The sequence below is a fragment of the Chiloscyllium plagiosum genome, chromosome 2 (genome assembly GCF_004010195.1).
Source record: "Chiloscyllium plagiosum isolate BGI_BamShark_2017 chromosome 2, ASM401019v2, whole genome shotgun sequence".
NCBI classification, from domain to species: domain Eukaryota; kingdom Metazoa; phylum Chordata; class Chondrichthyes; order Orectolobiformes; family Hemiscylliidae; genus Chiloscyllium; species Chiloscyllium plagiosum.
The window spans coordinates 39,570,513-39,590,614 of NC_057711.1; the positions used below are offsets into that span (position 1 = coordinate 39,570,513).

Genomic DNA, 20,102 nt, shown 5'->3' on the forward strand with positions numbered 1-20,102 from the left:
CCAGGGGGGGGGGGAGGGGGGAAAATGAGTGAACCCAGCACAGGGGGATGGAGTGAGTGAGCCCAGCACGGGGTTGGGGGAGTGAATCTAGCATGGGGGGGGGGTGGGAAACAGTGACCCCAGCACAGGGGGAGGGGAGAGTGAACCCAGCACAGAGGCGTAGGTATAGGTAGAGTAAACCCAGCGTGGGGCAGGCAGGGGGGGGGGAGAGTGAACCCAGCACAGTGGTGGCGTAGGAGAGCAAGCCCAGCGCAGGGTCAGATCCAAGCTCTGCAGTCCCACCATACCAGTTGTGAATGGCGGTAGCCAATTAAACAACTCACTGGCTCCACAAATATCCCATCCTCAATGATGGGGGAGCCTAGCATATCAGTGCAAAAGATGAGGTTGAAGCTTTTGCACTAATATTCATCGGGAAGTGGAAGTATTGAGTGGATGATCCACCTTTATCTCCTCCAGTCATCACAAAAACACAGATGTCAGACATGCTCCAGAACATGTCCTGCCCTGAAGAGAAAGTGAGGACTGCAAGTGCTGGAGATCAGAGTCAAACAGTGTGGTGCTGGAAAAGCACAGCCAGTCAGGCAGCGTCCGAGGAGCAGGAGAGTCGACGTTTCTTCATCAGGAATGAAGAGCTCATGCTCAAATCGTTCACTTTCCTGCTCCTTGGATACTGCCTGACCGGCTGTGCTTTTCCAGTGCCACACTTTATGTCATGCCCCTAGCCAAGCTGTTCCTGTACAACTACAAAACAGGCATCTACGTGGCAATTGACAACCTATGTTGTGTTTACAAACAGCAGGACAAACCCAACCTGTCCAGTCACCCCATCAGTCTACTCTCGATCATCAGTAAGATAATGAAAGATGTCATCAACAGTGCTACCAATGAGCATTTGCTCAGCAATAACCTGCTCAGTGATGCCCAGTTTGGGTTCTGCTAGGGCCACTCAACTCCTGACCACATTACAGCCTTGGTTCAAACATGGAAAAAAGGAGCTGAATTCCAGGGGTGAGATGAGAGTGATGGTCCTTGAGATCAAGGTTGCATTTGGCTGAGTGTGGCATAAAGCAGTCTTAACATCATTAGAATCAATGTGTACTAGGGAAATCTCAACGCTGGTTGGAGTCAGACTTGGCACATAGGAAGACATCTGTGCTTGTTGGAGGCCAGTTATCTCAGCCTTTATCTGTGCTATTAAAACTGGACATGTTTAAGTATTTTAGAAAATTTCTAATGAAAAAACAAGAGTTTTATCTCAAAGTTTAAAGCAGAAATGTGATTAAGTAAGATCATAATAAAATGTAGATACAAAACTGTATATAAATGATAGAAAAGTGTGTTCAAAATCTGATTAAGGAAACAAATTGAACAGTCTTGTTATACTATCAAGATTAATTACACACAAAGGCCAAATCAGTTAAGTTAACAAAAAATAATGCATGCCAGCCAAAGGCTGACAAGAGCCATTAGCACTTGAACAGAGAAAATGTTGAACTTTTGCTCAGGTTTAAAAATCCTCCCACTAACCAGCAATGTCCAGAGGGGAGTATGCTTTTATGGATCTGTTGTTCGTGATAAATATGTTTATGTCTCATTTTGGGTTACTCTTTTCAAATTAAGCCAGTCTATAAAAGGGGCAGTTAACAATTCAAGTGTAGATACATTACTTGTTAAAAATTAAGAGGTTTCATTGTATCAATTTATGATTTTACGTATTTGTACTTAACTATTGCACCTTCAAAATTCCATATTTCAACTGTGTTACTTCATATTCCTCTGTAAGTAAAATTTATTCGTAGTTACTATCTGAATCGTTTCAGAGAACGTCTCTGGGACACCCGCACCCACCAACCCCACCGCCCCGTGGTTGAACACTTCAAATTCCCCTCCCACTCCATCAAGGACATGCAAGTCCTGGGGCTCCTCCACTGCCCAACCATTACCACCCTTTTCCTGGAGGAAGTATGCCTCATGTTCTGCATTGGCACCCTGCAACCACACGGGATAAATGTGGATTTCAACAGTTTCCTCATTTCTCCTCCCCCCACATTATCCCAGTCCCAAGTCTCCAATTTGGCACAGCCCTCCTGACTTAGATTAGATTAGATTCCCTACAAGTCACACCGACCCTCCTGAGAGTAACCCACCCAGACCCATTTCCCTCTGACTAATGCACCTAACACTACGGACAATTTAGCATGGCCAATTCACCTGACCTGCACATCTTTGGACTGTGGAAGGAAGCCAGAACACCCAGAGGAAACCCACGCAGATGTGGGGAGAATGTGACCGCTTGGCCACCCTGACCCACACTGCAATGCTTTGGAGGTATAAGACCAGGGAAAAATTGAACAGTTGGGAGGAGAACTGCCATGCCACCAGCATCAAGAGTGTGGCTAACTTTCCCATATATCCATTCCACTCCCCCAACATATCACCTTGTCCCTCACCTTCATCAACTTATCACTTTCTCAGCTATCTTCCCCCAACCCCATTCCCACCCCCCCCTCCCATTTATCTCTCAGCCCCACGGGACACAAGCCTCATTCCTGATGAAGGGCTTATGCCTGAATCATCAATTCTCCTGCTCCTCAGATGTTGCCTGACCTGCTGTGCTTTTCCAGCATCACACTCTCAATGCTGGTAGCATGGCAGTTCTCCTCCCAACTGTTCAATTTTCCCCAGTCTTATACCCCCAAAGCATTAGATTGTGTCATTAGCTTTTAAATTGTCAATGTACTAAATTCAAACTGGATTGGTGATTTTTTGGGGGGTATAATTTAAATGGATTGCCTAATTCAAATCTATTTTTGTCTCCAGGCAACCAGTTTCCCTAGCTCCCCCAGAAGCTGGTGTGGACTTGTTGGGCTGAAGGGCCTGTTTCCACATTGTAATCTAATCTAAAAAAAATTGCATCTTATTCAGAACACTAGGTTCTGTCAGATCATTCTGCTAGCTTTTAACTCTCTTAAAGGTACAGGAGACCCACATCTTCATTACATAGTTTATTTTGAGGAAAATTACTGTAGTTTCCATACAACTGCCACCTTTGTTCTTCTGATTGTTAGGGTCATGGATTTGAAAGCTGCTTTAATGATGCCTTGGTGAGTTTCTGCAAGATAACGTGTACATGATACTCACTAGCCTTGGAGAAATGATACATTAGTGTCCAATGACTGGGACCAGACTGAAGGGGTGTGGGGACACTGTATGTTTGGGTTGGATGCCAAGTTCCAGAATGCATTGGGGACCGAGCCAAAGGCAACTCTGTGGCTATTGATTTCTGTCTCTGCTCATGGCACACACAACAATGTTTTGTATTGTTGATTTGAGCAATGAATATTTCGTGTGAGGAATGATGTTCCAACCAAGCACATTGCATTGCCTTGGATCATCTTGAGTTTTTTTGTAGGTTATTGGAATTGTACTCATTTAGGCAAGAGCCAAATATTCCCTTGTAGTCTGGGAACCTATCTGATGTGGAAAGGCTTTGAGAAATTAGTAACTGAGTTATTTGCGACTGAATACCCAGTCTTGAATCTGTTCCTTCTTTATGTGGCTGCTGTTGTTCAGTTTCTGAATAACGGTGACTCACAGAAGATGCTGATGAAGTGAGATTCAATGATGATGTGACCATTGGTTGTCAAAAGGTGATGGTCAGATGCTTCCCTGTGGCTCAATCTCAGGATAGGCAGAATTATTTGTTTCAGAGGTCTAAAACAAGTTAACAGCTTTATCTTTTCTGTAACCCTCTGATTTAGATTACTCTGAATGTACCCATGAGCTGTCAGTGTGATATTTCCCAGTTTCAGAGCATCTTAAGTAACAATTTTGTCTCAAATGTTTTGGAAAGATCTTCTGCTTTAGTATGATTTAATTACTTAATGTTACTCTGCAAACCAGTATTAGTCTCTAAATCCCAGAATAATAATTATCTGTCATTTCCAACCTTAATCGAGAACAAACACAGAATTAACCCAGAACTGAAGATTTTCTCCAAAGTAGGAAGGTGAACCATGAGTTAGATATTGTCAACACAGAGGTACAAGGCAAGCAGATTATTGCAGGATTGTCCACCTTGAAACAGCAGCAAAATATTCCACATTCTGACAGGTCATGTGTCTTTGGTTCACAATTTGACATGGTTATTGATCAAATGTTGTTGGACCCTAAAGATTTATTGAACATGGTTATTTCTGTAAGAAAGCGGTTAGAATTAAAAGCATTGTTCGGTGCAGATTTAGCAGAATAAACCCCAGTACCAGAACAAGTAGCTACTCGGTGAATTTGAGATATTAGGAAGACTTCACTGGAATAGAGATGGCTAAAGGAGAATTGTACATAGTTTTCAATTTTAAAAATTTGGTAGACTCTATAGGGCAAGGTCTTTCTTTGGCAGCTTTATGCATTTCTTTGATTATTAAGAAGGTAAAGAGAAGGATTAGGAGAAATTTCTTTATGCAGGAAGTTGTTAGAGTGTATGCCTCATTGAAACCTGAGGTACACAATTGCAGCCTTAAGGCGGCAAATGGATAATAATCAAAGCAGATGGTGACACAGGACTCTTGGGAGTGAAATGGGTAGTAGGATTAGCTTTGGACGGCTCCGGCAAACAGCTTGTGCAGGTGAAGTGAGCTGAATCTCCTCCTCCTGTGCTGTAATGCCATATTTGGCTGCAATGCATTGTTGAATATTAGCTGATACCTGACAATATCTTGTTTTCAGCACATGATTGAGAAATGTGGAATGACAATACTAACTGTGATGTTTTGAATTAGCTAATTACTATTTTTTAAATTGACCTTAGTCAAAATGAAAAATTGTGCATTGACTATAAATTTACAGATTGATATTCAACCTCAAATCATTAAAAGTATTGTTCTTCTTTTGAAATTAATAGTGTTGTAGCTAATTCCCATACATCAGGATCAGACATGACAATAACATTCAGTTATGAACTAGCTTTATTAAAGAAAAGGCAGGCCAAACTTACACATCAATTATAAATTCAGGCATCAACTTACAGAAGAATATGAACTACATACTTCAATGTTGAACATGGACAACAGAGTGCACTTCTCCTCTCATGAGTTTCAGCTTTCTTTGTCTTGTTTCTTGCTCCTCTGCCTGCTCTTTGCTCCCTTCTTATCATGGCAACCCCCAATTGGCTCTGTAAGGTTACCACCTAGAGCACATAGATTTCACTGAACAATGCTGCTCATCTCTAGTCATAAGTGCGTTCATGTCAACAGCAAATACAATCCTTCTGTGATTCTATTGATCTCACAATTCTAAAAGTAAAATACTATGGATGCTGGAAACCTGAAATAAAACAGAAAGCGCTGGAGAATCTCATCAGGTCCAGCAGCATCTGTGGAGTGAGAACGTTTTGAGTCCAATAACTTTCCACGGTCCAAAGACAAGTCATTCGACTTGAAACGTTAATCTGTTTCTCTCTCCACAGATGCTGCCAGACTTGCTTCAGTTGTGCTGGCATAATTTTCTGTCAAAACTTATCTGCATAGCACGAGCTAAACCAGGCATGACCTGCTGAAATGGTCATCCTAATAATGAAAACTTAAAAAAACTGAAGTAACCTGATTTTTGAAGAGTTCAAATGATGGGGCTTTTGTTATTTGCTTTGCTAGCTCGCAATATTGTCTTAAGAGGAAAGATTATTGATACTTGTCTGGGAAAATACATGTTTGTGTGCAAGGCCCCATCTTTTTTATCCCATATAGTCTCAGGAAACATTGTCACAAAATAAAGGAGCGTGACTCTAAGACTGAAGCGAGGAGGAATCTTTTTCTCAGAGGATTGTGAGTCTTTAGAACTCTTTGCTACAGAGAGCTATGGAGGCAGAGTTCTTGTGCACATTTAAGGCTGAGATAGATAGATAGATTCTTGATCTGTCAAGGAATCAAGGGTTACAGGAAAAATGCAGGAATATGGATGTGAGGAATGTTAGATCAGCCATGATTCCATGGAACGGTGGAGCGGGCTGGCGGGGTGGGGGGAGGGAGTGGAGTGGTGGGAATGACATACTTCTGTTCTTATTTCTAATGGGCTTAATTCTAACCTAATGCAAGCTATGTTTTCTTTTAATATTTCTATGGTTTCTAGCCTGCAGACTATGATAATATGCAAAGACAGAAATAATTCTTAAAATATTTCCAGATTCTCCCAATCAGCTATCACTTAAGTAGATCTGCAGAAACTCAAATGGCAAACTAACCCTTATTATGTTCATCATGCAGGTTAGAATTTGACACAAGCAATCAATTAGCATAGGATAAACTGTAAAGCACTAAGCAGGATGGATATATAGTTGATATTGTAAGGCATGATCCAATACCATAAAAACACAAAAAATTCAAAATGATTGGCTTTGTTTGATATGGTTGTATAAGTCGGTAATGGGTTTTCAGATTGAAAAGCTTTTGTGGTCCACGAGGCACTTAGTTTGGATTTCATCGACTGTTGCTGGCCCACCTATAAAGAAACACCGGAACAATAAGTATCCTGACAAATGTTAGGATTTACTCCAAGAATCACAATCATCTTGTAATTTAAATTAATTTTAAAAGCTTATTCTATGATCTGAAGTTAACAAAGGTTATCAGGACTTGAAACATTCCTGCTGTTGCAATTACAATATTTCCAAATCTTTGGAATTAATTAAATAATCTGTCCGCAAACACCAATGACTGCCAATGATTACTGACTGCACATGAGCACAAAAATTATACAATAAGAAGATATTTAAAAATTAAAATAAAAGTTTTACTTTGTTTCACAGTTTATTCCTGTGATTCCATATATTGTTTAATTAATATTGTATCATAATTGTTTTGTGTAAATATTTGTTACAATGTTAATGAGACACTTCACTGTTCATGAGCATGCTCCTTGATGCCAGCAATGCTGCCTTTATGAAAATACCCTGGTGTACTATAGAACCCGTCCATTGATCTACCTATTTTGGTGTGTGAACTATTTACAATAGTTTTATTACCTAAGTCATTGGAAACAATAAGCATACAATATTGAGCTACTCATATAAGCTTGATTGGCTTATTTTTAAATATCATATTCTTATGAATTTTTTTCATAATGTTTCTAACATTCACATGGATAGTACAATGCTTTTCTCAACTACAGATTTGTCACAGCAGAAGGGTTTTCAAAGAGGGTTTTCTCTGCCTATAACCCTATTTACTTGATTGTTTCTACATTTGTAACCTTTAACCCTACATTACAGAATGGCTTTTCACTATATCACCAGTTAGTTATATTAAGCAAATGTGCCTCCAGTTACCAGGTTTCAATTCTTCATCCATTTAAAAATAAGAACTGTCTTTGCTCGCTTCAGTTCAGGACACAATTCTAAAATTTGCGAATGTCACAAAGATACGTACAGAAATTAGAAAAGTGGATGACTTAAATGGGGTTCAGGTTGATGCAGCTACATTGTGTGGTAGATATCCTACAGATTAAATAAATGAAATGGGCTGGATTTGGATCTTGAAAATTCTAAGTACATATGAGCCCATGTAGGATTATCTGCTGAGTCTAGCAAAAACAGCAGAGAGATCTAGGCAACACATTTTCCACATAATGAAATACCACAACCAATGTCACCAGGTCACATTAGAGAAAACTGAATAGATTGTTTCACTTCAGCAGTTCAATCTAAATGTAGAAATGCAACAATTAGTTTATAACAGCCCCATAGTGGAGTAGTGTGTTCTCCAGTTTTGGCTCAATTGTATGGACGTTCTTACCACAATTCACGAGATATTGACATAATTAGTGCTGAAAATAACAACATTTTTAAGAGTGCATTTTGTTTAATGTTACCAAAGTTTACGTGAATTTTTGCATTAGTTTAAGGAACTTTGTGAAAAAGTAGCCCATACAAGCATAACTGCTCATTCTGGTGATATGAACTAATCAGCATTGAGAGTGAGCTAATTTACTTTTTTTATGCAGGCCTTTGAGTACAAAGACATATTAATAGCATTTTGCAAGGTTCCCAATGAATGTTTCAAAAAGAATTGTTCAAGAATAACAATCATGCTCCAATCTAACTGGAAAAGGGTTCTGCACTTTTTTAAAAGTTAATTTCTGCAATTTAAAATCAGATTATATTCACATGGTGAATTGGCACTGTTGTAAAATACTTAGTTTTTGAGGTGAACCCATTTCAACTATATTAAAGAAACCTTACCAATGTGCTGCTCTCAAGTATGTTAAGGAATTCTTCAAAAAGCAACAATTTTACTTTAACAATTACCACTTAGAACATGACCTAATTTTACAGCATCATGCTAGATTTTGCTAAATGCAAATGAGTGAATGGGGAACAGGGAGAAGACATCTTTCCTAAACTGGTATCCTAACTTGTCCACAATCCTGAATAGGACCCACACTGCAATAGAAGATAAATAAATGACAGCATACTTCAAGCTAGAGGCACATTCTCCCCAATGTTTTTGCAAATATTCAATTTTAATAATGCATTTTATAGCCACCCAATGTGTTTAGGGCAGTAGTGATTCTCTGGATTTATGCAGAATCTGTTTTTTTCCTTGCATGCAAGAGGCAAGGAGAGCCTCTGGGCTAGTTGGAACATTGGCTGCTGCACCCTCCTCATCTGCTGCTTCAATGCAGCTAAATTGATACCTAGTTGTACCTGGAGGCTGACTGGAAAATACCATTTGGCTGCCTATAAATGGACCTTCCCTGCCCCTAATCAACCACCCCTACTGGATGCCATTGGGTAAACCTGGTGCCAAACTGCTCCATTGCATCCCAGCCCTGTTAGAATGGCTGGAAATTTGATGGAGTCAGACACTGTCACCTTGGCGGATGTAGCCTTTTTTAGTTCCCATTCACTTGCAATTGCAGCCCTGACAGGGGAATTGGAAACCTCACCCCTTAGCTCTTAGATTGGGTCAAAAATGTATTAATATATTTTGATTAGGCACAGACGTCTCTTTGAATGATCCACTATTTGCTCTGGAAATCTCATGGATAAGAGGACAAAATATGAAATTAACAGGTAGGTTCAATACCAGAAAATAGTTATTTTGACAAAAAGTCACTGATTTCTGGAATTGATATATTAGTTACGTGCAAGTGTGCATTTACTGCCATTGTCAAAAGATGAGTTCCTGAGAATTATCTCAAGTTATAGAAGGTTTAGATATCTATATCAGTCAGTACAGTCTCCTGGCTTCAAGTCTTGGACAGGACTACCTGTCATTTTCCTGATATTGTCTTAAAGGTTTTCTTAATGTATTTAACTTTGCTCTAATCTTGCATGCTTATGGTCAGGGTGTGGGGTACATTAATGTTAAACACAGGTATTGCTCAAGTCAATTTTGGTGGACAGGCTCGACTTCAAACTCATTTTCCATGTGTCTATTTGCTCCAGATATTGTCTATATCCAATGCTCCTTTCAAATCTCTTTAGATTCTTTCCACCTCGCCCAGCGATTTTTCTAATTTTCAGTTCTTTTTCATGGACCAAATATTTCGGTCCCATTCTTTAAAAATCCCTCAAATGTTGCAACAGCAAATTATCGAATCACTGTAAAACCCAATGACTAAATAATAAATCTAGACAAATTATGATAGTCAATGATACAGCAGTACATAATTGCTGTGTTACTGCACTAGCAATTGAGAGGCTTGGATTAATGATCTGGCAATGTTGCCAGAATTTTACACAGAAACATCAGCCCACTTCCATTTGGTCAGTTAGGACCACAGCCATTTAATGACTACCATGCTGCTAGTTGACTTTTGGCAGGACTTCTGTCTCTATTGGAAAGGGAGCCCTAACTCCAGACCTACCAGTCTGGGACACTGGGAATGCTGGGTCACCACTGGAATGATAGGCAGCCTCCAAAGAAGATATGTCATAGTAAGTTCAGACAGTACATACTGTGCCATGACAACAGCCTCAAATGTATCACCCACTCCAATTAACCCCCAAGGAACAAGTAAAATTCTGGCCCATGAGTCACTTTGGCATTAATTTGAAGTACAGCAGGTGAGGTACCTTTATAGCCCGGCCATAATGTATTCCTCATTCAATATCACAGAAATAAATTGTCTGGCAATTTTACACACTCTTCGTGTGAGTGCTGTGTTCAAATTTTGTTTCCTGTATTATAACAGTGTCTACAAATACAAAGTACATAATGTGGTGCCAAAGTGCTTTGGGACATCCTACTGTCATGAATGACACTATATCAATGCAACTTTTCTTTGTTTAGGTCAAAAGAGCAAAACATTGCAGAATTACGACAGCAAAATTAAGTAGTTAACTAAATCCCAGTTTCTGAGTATGTGCAAATTTATTTCAGCTTTGTTGTCATAGCACAAGTGACCGACAGAATATCATGAATATCATGGTTGAAATAAACATGCTTCAATCACATCTTAGTTCTATTGATCATCATCATGTTTGGCACAACATCTTTTAGGTCCTTCCTATGAATTTAGCACCTAAAGTATAGATTTCATGTTTCTCAGTGAGCTGAGAGGTTTAATGGAAAATGCAGTGTCTGCTTACTCCTGTTGTCTACGTGCAACCAATAAAACATCAGGTGGCCAACTGGGAATTGTCTGGAAGGTCCAGTTATAGTATGTGCATGGGAAACTAACTTTCTGACAACAAACCCTCCCCTTGCTCATTTCCAGAACTGCAGTTATTATGAAGACCAATGACTCTCATGTCTGTTTTTAGATGCCATGGTTAATTCAGAGCCTGCGATTTTGACTAATGCAAAAAAAGTAAATCAGTGTTGAATACTTATTATAGCTATTTCCACAGAGAAGTACAAATCAAAAATTAGTGTTAATGCATATCTTATAGGTTCTGACAAGCTTGGTGCCAAGGAAATGGTGAGGGTTGGGGAGGCTCTGAGTCTAAGTGGCACTATAGGCCGGGCATTGTACAGCGAAAGTGTAATGCCACAATCATGGCTTGAATTGTAAAACCCGCTGCTCTGACAATTAGTCTTTCTTATTCATTGAAGGTGCAAAAAGACAAAAAACATTCTTGAAAAAAAAAGATGCTACCTTGCAAAACCCAGGAAATGCAGCATAAACAAAAGATTGATTGCAAACAATTGGCTGGATAGTTAATAATTTCAAAATGGCGGGCTGAAGGCTGATTTTATGCCCCATATTATCAGGGGTCGGCGTGGCTATGACAGGCTGCTGTCCCGATATCATTGTGCTGACTTTTCCAGGAGTGCAGGAGCAGTGCGTCTGATTTGGGAATGTAGAAAGTAGTCCATAAAATTGGATGTTGCAAACTTAGGTCATTGCTTCAACAATTGTACATAATAATGTGGCTCAGCTAAATGAATTTTATTCAAATTATGTTTTAGAGTATTAACTGACATCACACTCAGTTCTTTGATTTGCAAGTTGAGAGTAGTTGAAATAAATATCTTTATTATTATCACGGTTCCACAAACTTAGATTTGCCAGAAGATCTTATTTTAATCTTAACATTAGCCTGTCTAAAATAAATGGGCTAATGCTAAGATTAAAATAATGCTGATCAGTAATTTTACACTGCACCATTTAAATGCACTGACTGATCATACTCACTTAATGGAAAGTAGGTATCGTTCCCAGCATCTTGACGTGCTGCCTCAATAGCGTGCTTCACGGCAAATAATGTGACACAGGACATACACTGGGGAGGTTCACCAGAGGCTTTGGAACGAAGAACACCCATTGGGTTGGGAGCATTCTTTAAAAGCTCAATGTTGAAATTAATCGGTATGCTCTGATAGACAAAACACAAACAAGGTGATCTTACTTAAATGTATATCCCACACAAATTCTGAAAATTTTTAATACATCTTATCTAGTCCTCAAATTTACTAACAAATATTCATCCTACACTTTCGGTTAACCCACTTTCTAGAAGTGAATACCAGAGTATAGTAACTATTAGTAGTTCGAACCTACTTAGCTGGATGTATCTCAACACAAAGAAAAGCAGACAATTTAGGAAAATTGAAGAAGGGAAGAAATGGATTTTTACCCCAGTTCTTTTTCATTCTTACCAACCTAAGTAAACCTTCCTTATATGTGAACCTTGTAAATACTGACAGGCTACTAAATCTCAGAGGGGGAGAGTAAAACAAAAAGCTTAATCCTGTTTTACCGATCAGTGAATAAGGCTGAGAATGCTGACTGAACTTCTGTTTCTAAATCAGCTACTTTAACTCAGATCAACAATCAGACCTGAGACCTTCCTGATCAATGTGTTTAACATCACACCATGCCATCCACCTACCCTGGAGGTGATCGGAAGACAGCAATTCTAAAATTAAGGGTAGTTTAGACAAGATCAGAAAAGTGATTTCAAGAATTTAATTTAAAACACAATAGACATAATTTCAAACTTGGCATTAATACATTCAGGCCTGGGACAACTGTACAAGGCTGACATAAGTTTGTTTAAGTCGAGAGTGTGGTGCTGGAAAAGCACAGCAAGAGAATCGACGTTTCGAGCATGAGTCCTTCTTTCGTGATGAAGGGTTTATGCACAAAACCTCGACTCTCCTGCTCCTCAGATGCTGCCTGACCTGCTGTGCTTTTCCAGCACCACACTCTCCACTCGGATCTGTAGTCCCCACTTTTTTCACGAGTTTGTCTAATTTTGCATTCAGTCAGTTTTCAGCCCAAATTGAGTGTGGTGCTGGGCGCTGGTCTAGGAACAAAGGGGGGGGGACAATGGCTTACAGCTCTGCCTCTTCAGGGTTGAAGTATTGGATTGGAGGAATGACTTGAATACTACTGAATAAAATGGCACATCTCACAGGGCTTCTATTCTCATATGCTGCTAGTATTAATCCAACAAAAGACAGTGTGCTTATTTTGGAGAGCAACAGTATATTCCCCAAAGAACTATATTCTGCTTTCCATAGAGATGCCAGCCTATTCAAGGAAAAGTAAGGGCTTTGGAATAGATGAGGAGATAAAGCTTGTTTCAAGTGGCTCGCTAAGGTATCCTTTTTCAGAACTTGCACTCACCCTAATGCATGTTTCCCACTGCATAAGACCATGTTCTCTTTTTTAGACTATTATTTGAAATGGAAGTTGGACTCCAGAATAATGTAAAAAAGGGAGAGATTTACAAGTTGAAAATCAAGTGTTGTATATTATTGAGCTGAATAATACAATAGACTGAAAGTAAAAAATGCTGGAGATCACAGCGAGTCAGGCAGCACCCCTGGAGAGAGCACTTTTGGAAGCAAGGGAAGGGACAGTTCATGACTAAATAGCATCGAGAATCTTTTGAGTTAAAGACCTCCTGCCTGACAACAGCCCTCTGATTGGTTGCGCTGCACAGTATTAAAACTATTAAAGCCAAGAGGAGAAATATCCAGAGCCTGCAAACAGAGAACATGTAGTTTGCTGATTTCTCTCTTTATGTGGGAAAACAGCAGTAAAACCAAAAAAGCTTAAAAAGAATTAATTAAAAAACTAAGTTCCCCTGATCAAATCAAAGAATGACGATCGTCCTACCGAAAACAGCATATTACCACTACAACAAATCAAAAGGAATACGAGAAAATAACGTTCCACTTTGTTGGTTGAGATTTTTGATCTTCAGAAGTTTGGTTATCCTGCTTATATTCTTTTTGCACCTATACTTTAGATATTGAACAGTTTGGCTTTGGACTGTCTTAATTGTGATTGAGTTGTGTGTGTATTTGAAAGGGCATAGAATTGGAAATTCTCTCTTTTCACTGCTTTTTTTAAAGTTGTGTGTTACAGTAAAAAGAGTTTTTCCGGGTTAATGATGAAACATGGCGCAAACTGCTTTTGTCCAGAATAACGGTCAGTCAGGTAAATTGGTTGCTTTTGCAGACTCATTGGAATATTATACATTTATACATTTTGTAATGCCTGTGGAACAATGGAAACATGATCATTGGTGTACTTTTCCCACTTAGGTGGTGACACAACACTTTCTACAAAATTTCTTGCATTGAGGCTGCATGCTAACATTTTAGGAAACGGCTCTTTCAAAGTTTCACACCCTGCCCCGCCAAAGAGTGGCATGGGTGTGTCCACTAATGCATTTAACTCCAGGGAACTTAAAGCTTAAAAAGAGAATTGTATGTCTGCATTCTGCCACTGGGTTTTCAGGAGGACAAGAAAGTGCTTTCTCTTGGTTCTGACCACCTGTTTCACTCCATGGCAGTGCTCACAATAACCAGACTTCCACTACGCCTGATTATCACAAGATCCTTTGATGGCCATGTCAAAATTCCGGATTCCCTCCCTCCAGCAGTATAGGGGTAATTTCACTATTTCTAATATTAGAATGGTTTTGGTGGTATTGCATGAAAATTGTATGAATGAAACCAAAACACTTCTTTTCTGGCCTACTTGTTAATAAACAAAACAAAATACGTATTTACATGGTTATGAAAATCACACTGATATAACTGCACAGGGACTGGTATCTTGTCACCAAGTCACCCTTTATTTACTTGTGCACAGTACAGTGGCTATGTAGCAGCCAGCTCAGAGTAGTCTCCTGAACTGAGGAGGTTCTAAATCCCCTGGTTATTTTTTTTTCTTTTTTTTTCTTTAATTTAACCCCCACACTACTACCTAACCGCGGTAGTGCTTATTTTCCCCCCAGTACCCATGGTGTGTGTGTGCAGGTGTGAGACACAGTGAGAGACACAAAGTGCATGAATCTTTATTCAAACTAATCCCCTGGTTATTATTTGTCAGCCAGGTTCACTGACTGGCCCCAGTTAACAACCCCAATCAAGGATCTCACAGTCAATGAGATCCACCTGGTTCCAATCACTACATTCTCCTCCCTCAATTTGAGGCTGTCGGTCTGGTCTTTCTCTTGTAGAATTTTCTGCGATAATTTTGTCTTAGATCTGGTTCCGCTGATTTGGACTTAGATACGGGCGGCATGTACTGGACCATAACCTGTCTTTTGCTTCTGGAGCATCTCAGGACAGTTTCCTCCTCTTCTTCCAATGGTAATGGTATTGAGGTTGCATCAATCTCAAATCCTGAGGTTTCCTCGACACTAGATGGAGGGGGAGAACCCACGGTTTCTGACAGGCCTTCTGGCTATTCTGAGGGGCCAGTTATGTTTTGCTCCTGGGTAAAAACAAGGACTGCAGATGCTGGAAACCAGATTCTGGATTAGTGGTGCTGGAAAAGCACAGCAGTTCAGGCAGCTTTTGCCCGAAACGTCGATTTTACTGCTCCTCGGATGTTGCCTGAACTGCTGTGCTTTTCCAGCACCACTAATCCATGTTTTTTTCCTGTCCTGTTTGTGAGGTAACAGCTTTTATGTGATCCACATGTTTGTTCAGGACAGCCTCACCTACTCAAACTTTATAAGTCACAGGACCTGACTTCGCATCAACCTTGCCTCATCCCCATACAGGGCTATTCCCATGCTTCTGGCACCAAACTTTGTCCCCTGAATTAAATTGTCTCTCTCTCACTAAGAGGAGAACCTTGTCCAGCATTGACATTCCTGCTGTTTTGCCCCCCCCCTCCAGGTGAGGGAATATCAGGTTTCAACTGGTGCAGAGACTGCTGGAGCTATCCCTGTTGTTGCGTGTGGGATGGTCCTATAATCAAACAAGAACTGGGACAGTTTGGTATCAAGTGATGCTGTAGACTGCTTTTTCAAGTAAGCCTTCAATGTTTGGACGGCTCTTTTCACCAGACCATTGTATGATGGATGGTATGGAGCTATCTGTATATGCCAAATGCCATTTGACTTTAGGAAATACTCAAATTCCCTGCTAGTAAATGATGTCTCATTGTCCATGATTAATACTTCCAGGGGTCTGTGTATCACGAACGATGCCCACAGCTCATTTGTCATCCCTGAGTTTACAAACAGACTTAATGCTCATCCAGCCACTTTCAATTGGCATCCACAATGACCAGGGACATTGAGCCCATGAAAAGACTCACATAGATGACAGGTAATCAAGTCCAGAGTTCACTTGCCCAATCCCACTCTCGACGTCACTGAAATAACTGCACAGAGGCCAGTACCCCGACACCAAGTCACCATTTATTTCCTTGCGCACAGTACACTGGCTGTGGCCATGTCCCCTGAACTGAAGAGATTCTAAATCCCTGGTTTGTATTTTTGTTTTCCTGGTTAAATTCTCTTTTGTCCAAAAATTCACATTAAGTTACAGTATCACAGATACAGAACATACATCAAAACAAATCACCGAAAAGCGGAGACATAGAATATCTTTTAGAAGACTTCTCAGCTTAAACAGCAAGCTCAAAAGTCCACACAAGTTTATAGCATTGCAATCACGACACATGGCAAAATACATAAAACACTGTAGAAAAGCATATTGCATTGTAATCAATAAGCTCAGAGTCCACAAAAAGTTACAGTATCTCAAATATGACTCATGGCAAAGTCACTTTGCATCAGACAATTTGCTGAAGAGCAGAGAAGTTAAGTAGAATATTGTATAGAAACACATCTTATATCAAACAGTCATAAAAAAAATTCTTCTCAGATAAATACAAATTCCCCAGGAATATCAGTCAGCATACATACAGGCTGGCTCTCAGTCGAGTCAATTCTACACAGGAACACACAGAAGCACAGTAACCACACAAGACACAGTCCAAACATGAAGACAAAGTCCACTCACGAAGGTAGAGTCTACATATGAAGGCAGAGTCCACACAGAAATATGGTCCTTACAAGGAAAGTCAATCTACCTGCAAAGACACGGTCCACTGGAGAGGCAAGGTACACACACAAAGGTTCAATCCACATACAAGGATTCAGTTTGGGTTGCACATACTGAAACAGCAGCACAGAGGCTGGATCCTGTCACCAAATCATCCTTCAATTCATTTTGACCCTATAAAATAGGATTAGAGCTGTTTTTGACAGCATGGACATATTAGGCTGAAGGGAATTTTTCTGTGCTCTAGATCTCTGTGACTCTAAACCAGGCATGACCTGGTAAGATGGGAATCCTAATAACGAAAATCTATAAATTGAAATAATTTAGAGATAGTTTTGAATATTTCAAATGATTGGGCTCTAGCTATTTTTTTTGGCAGCTTATTCCAAATTGTTGATACACCGTTTTAGAAATAAATGGTCTTTGTATTTTATATGGCTGTCTGTCTCCTGTGTTGTCAAAACTGGACGACATCAGGTACTTGTTTCTGTCAATTCTGACCAGTCTATTTTATGTTATATAGAACATAGACAGTCCACTTAACCCCTCCTTTGCTATAGTGATTCCCATTTCAATTTTCTTTATTAAGGATGTGACATTAACATATTTCCCAAACTGATTCACTTTGAATTATGTAGGACATCTTTGGATTGCTTTAATCTTATTCATATCATATTCATATTCATATCATATAAAGATCCCAGAAGAAATTTATATTTTCTAGGATTGGACTAACAAGTGTTTGGTAAGCTATAACTTTGATGTTTTTTTGTTTGAGAGAACCTTTGGAGTAGAAAAGTCCTATTCAATGTGAAAGGTACCGTTATGCTGGTTATTTAGGAGTGACACGCTGCAATGAAAAGCTGTTATAAATGCTAGATGTTGTGCTCTTAACTGGATTTAATGCATGCTCGGGGAGGGAGTGTGTCTAGTTATGAGGGTATGAATGTAAATAATGGATGTTTGTTTTCCAGCAACAAGATGGGTATAAAACCAAGACTTTCACAAAGCCAAAGGTAAAATCTGTAACAGAACACCAAGCAAGATGCTTTGCTTCCCAAAGAAGAGTTGTATAAATCGCCATTTGAAAAATCATTGTTTTTAAATGCTAATACAACAGGGTTTTCTGAAAATTATAAACAATGTTAATTTTTACTTCAGTAGACAATAGAATTAAAGCAGAATTCCAGTGAAAATTCAAAAGGCTGTGCCTTCAATGCACTAGATTTTCAGAAACATTCTGCTTTCTTCGGTTCACAACCTACCTTGCTGAATGGTGGTTTGTAATCCAATGTCCCTGCATTCAGTACCTCCCCAGTCTTGGGGTCATAGATCATCTTCTCCATCAGCCAATATCCCATGCCCATCACAAAAGCACCCTCAACTTGTCCAATATCAATGCTAGGGTTCAAGCTGCAGGTGATAAAGAGAAGAAAAATGACAGCCGCCTCAAAAACAGGTTATTAATTTAATTCTGGATGTAAGTTTGCTCGTTGAGCTGGAAGGTTCATTTTCAGATGTTTCATCACCGTATTAGGTAACATCATCAGTGAGCGTCTGGTGCAGTGCTGGTGTTATGTCCCACTTTCTATTTATGTGTTTATGTGTCACTACATTAGACAAACAGGCAGAAAACTAGCCACCAGGATAGATGAACATCAACTAGCCACAAAAAGACGCGTCCCTCTCTCACTAATATCCTTACATACAGATGAGGAAGGACTCCACTTTGACTGGGACAACACATCTATCCTAGGACAGAGACATGCACGAGAATTCCTAGAAGCACGGCATTCCAACCTCAACTGCATCAGCAAGCACATTGACTCAGACCCCAGATACCACCCTCTGAGAAAAAGAACAGGAAATGACATCAACACAGGGAATGACATCACCCACCCGGGGAAACCTAAAGACATAAGTAGAAAGCAGGACATAACATCAGCACTTCACTGGATGCTCACTGACAATGTTACCTAGTATGGTGACAAAATGTCTGAAAATGAACCTTCCAGCTCAGCAAGCAAACCCACATCCAGAACCTCAACCTGAGCTACAAATCTTCTCAAAGCTCACTATTAATTTAGTTACATATCCTTACTGTTTGTGGCACCTTGTAACACATCATTTTGGCTGCACTTCTTTCATCATGACATCATAGGAAATAATCTTATTAGAAAGTAAGGTGAGTGGTGCTTCTTAAAAGTTAACCTTTTCTGAATAACATTGCTGCTGATGATAGTACTAATGTTACTGGCAACAGCTCAGAACATGATGAGCTGATTTGGGATACACTGTGGACATGGATTTTATGTCTTCATCAATATCAGAATGGGGGAGGAGTAATGTGCTGGGAAATGATGGGCAAGACATAATTCCAGGATTCCTAACCCTGTTCCCAATGTGTAGGACCTTTATGGCTCTTGGATATGGGGACAGGTTGTGAGCGAACTTTGCCTTCCATTCTATGGGACACAGTGAAAGAGGAGGTAATTTCTGACATCTTGAAACATTTATAATCGATAAAGTGGAGATATCGGAATAGATCAACTGTACTAAGACTCATAAGCTGATGCCAGAATTGTATGCCTTTTCGTCAATCCTGAGGGCTGAGTCATAGACTTCCATTGGATTGGCTTATGCTTATGCACAAAGAGTTGAAGTGTTTTGCTGTTGTCCTTTGGGAGCATGATTGACCAGGAGACTGTCCTTCTCTAACTGCCTGCCATCAACTATCTGAGAAGCATATAGGTTGACAATTAACCATGTGGCGATTGCAAGTGCACCTGCCATGGGCAACAAGTCCTGGCATGGGACTCAAACCTGGAGCTTCCAGCCCAAAGGTAGGGATACTGCCACTGTAGCACAAGACCTCATTATCAGCAGATGAGAGAATTTTCAATGTTACACCTATGTTCACCAAAAGACTGTAAAGACTATCTCCTCGGCTATAGACTAGGCAGTTAACTTTGTGTTAGTGGTGCTGGAAGAGCACAGCAGTTCAGGCAGCATCCGAGGAGCAGTAAAATCCACATTTCGGGCAAAAGCCCTTCATCAGGAATAAAGGCAGAGAGCCTGAAGCGTGGAAAGATAAGCTAGAGGAGGGTGGGGATGGGGAGAGAGTAGCATAGAGTACAATAGGTGAGTGGGGGAGGGGATGAAGGTGATAGGTCAGGGGCGGTCAGAGGATGGAGTGGATAGGTGGAAAAGAAGATAGGCAGGTGGGACAAGTCAGGACAAGTCACTGGGACAGTGCTGAGCTGGACGTTTGGAACTGGGATGAGGTGGGGCAAGGGGAAATGAGAAAACTGTTGAAGTCCACATTGATGCCCTGGG

At 40.1% G+C, this 20,102-nt stretch overlaps 1 protein-coding gene across 1 annotated transcript in view; it reads right to left on the reverse strand.

Moving 5' to 3' along the window:
- Positions 1-4,949: 4,949 nt before the first annotated feature.
- Positions 4,950-20,102, reverse strand: part of LOC122559054 (xanthine dehydrogenase-like) — a 360,223-nt gene continuing 345,070 nt past the window's right edge. The window contains exons 29-31 of the mRNA XM_043708284.1: positions 18,032-18,179; positions 11,638-11,818; positions 4,950-6,495 (exon numbers count right to left, since the gene is read on the reverse strand). Coding sequence (XP_043564219.1) covers positions 6,428-6,495; positions 11,638-11,818; positions 18,032-18,179 — 397 coding nt within the window. The 3' untranslated portion in view covers positions 4,950-6,427. The remainder of the gene's footprint in view (positions 6,496-11,637; positions 11,819-18,031; positions 18,180-20,102) is intronic.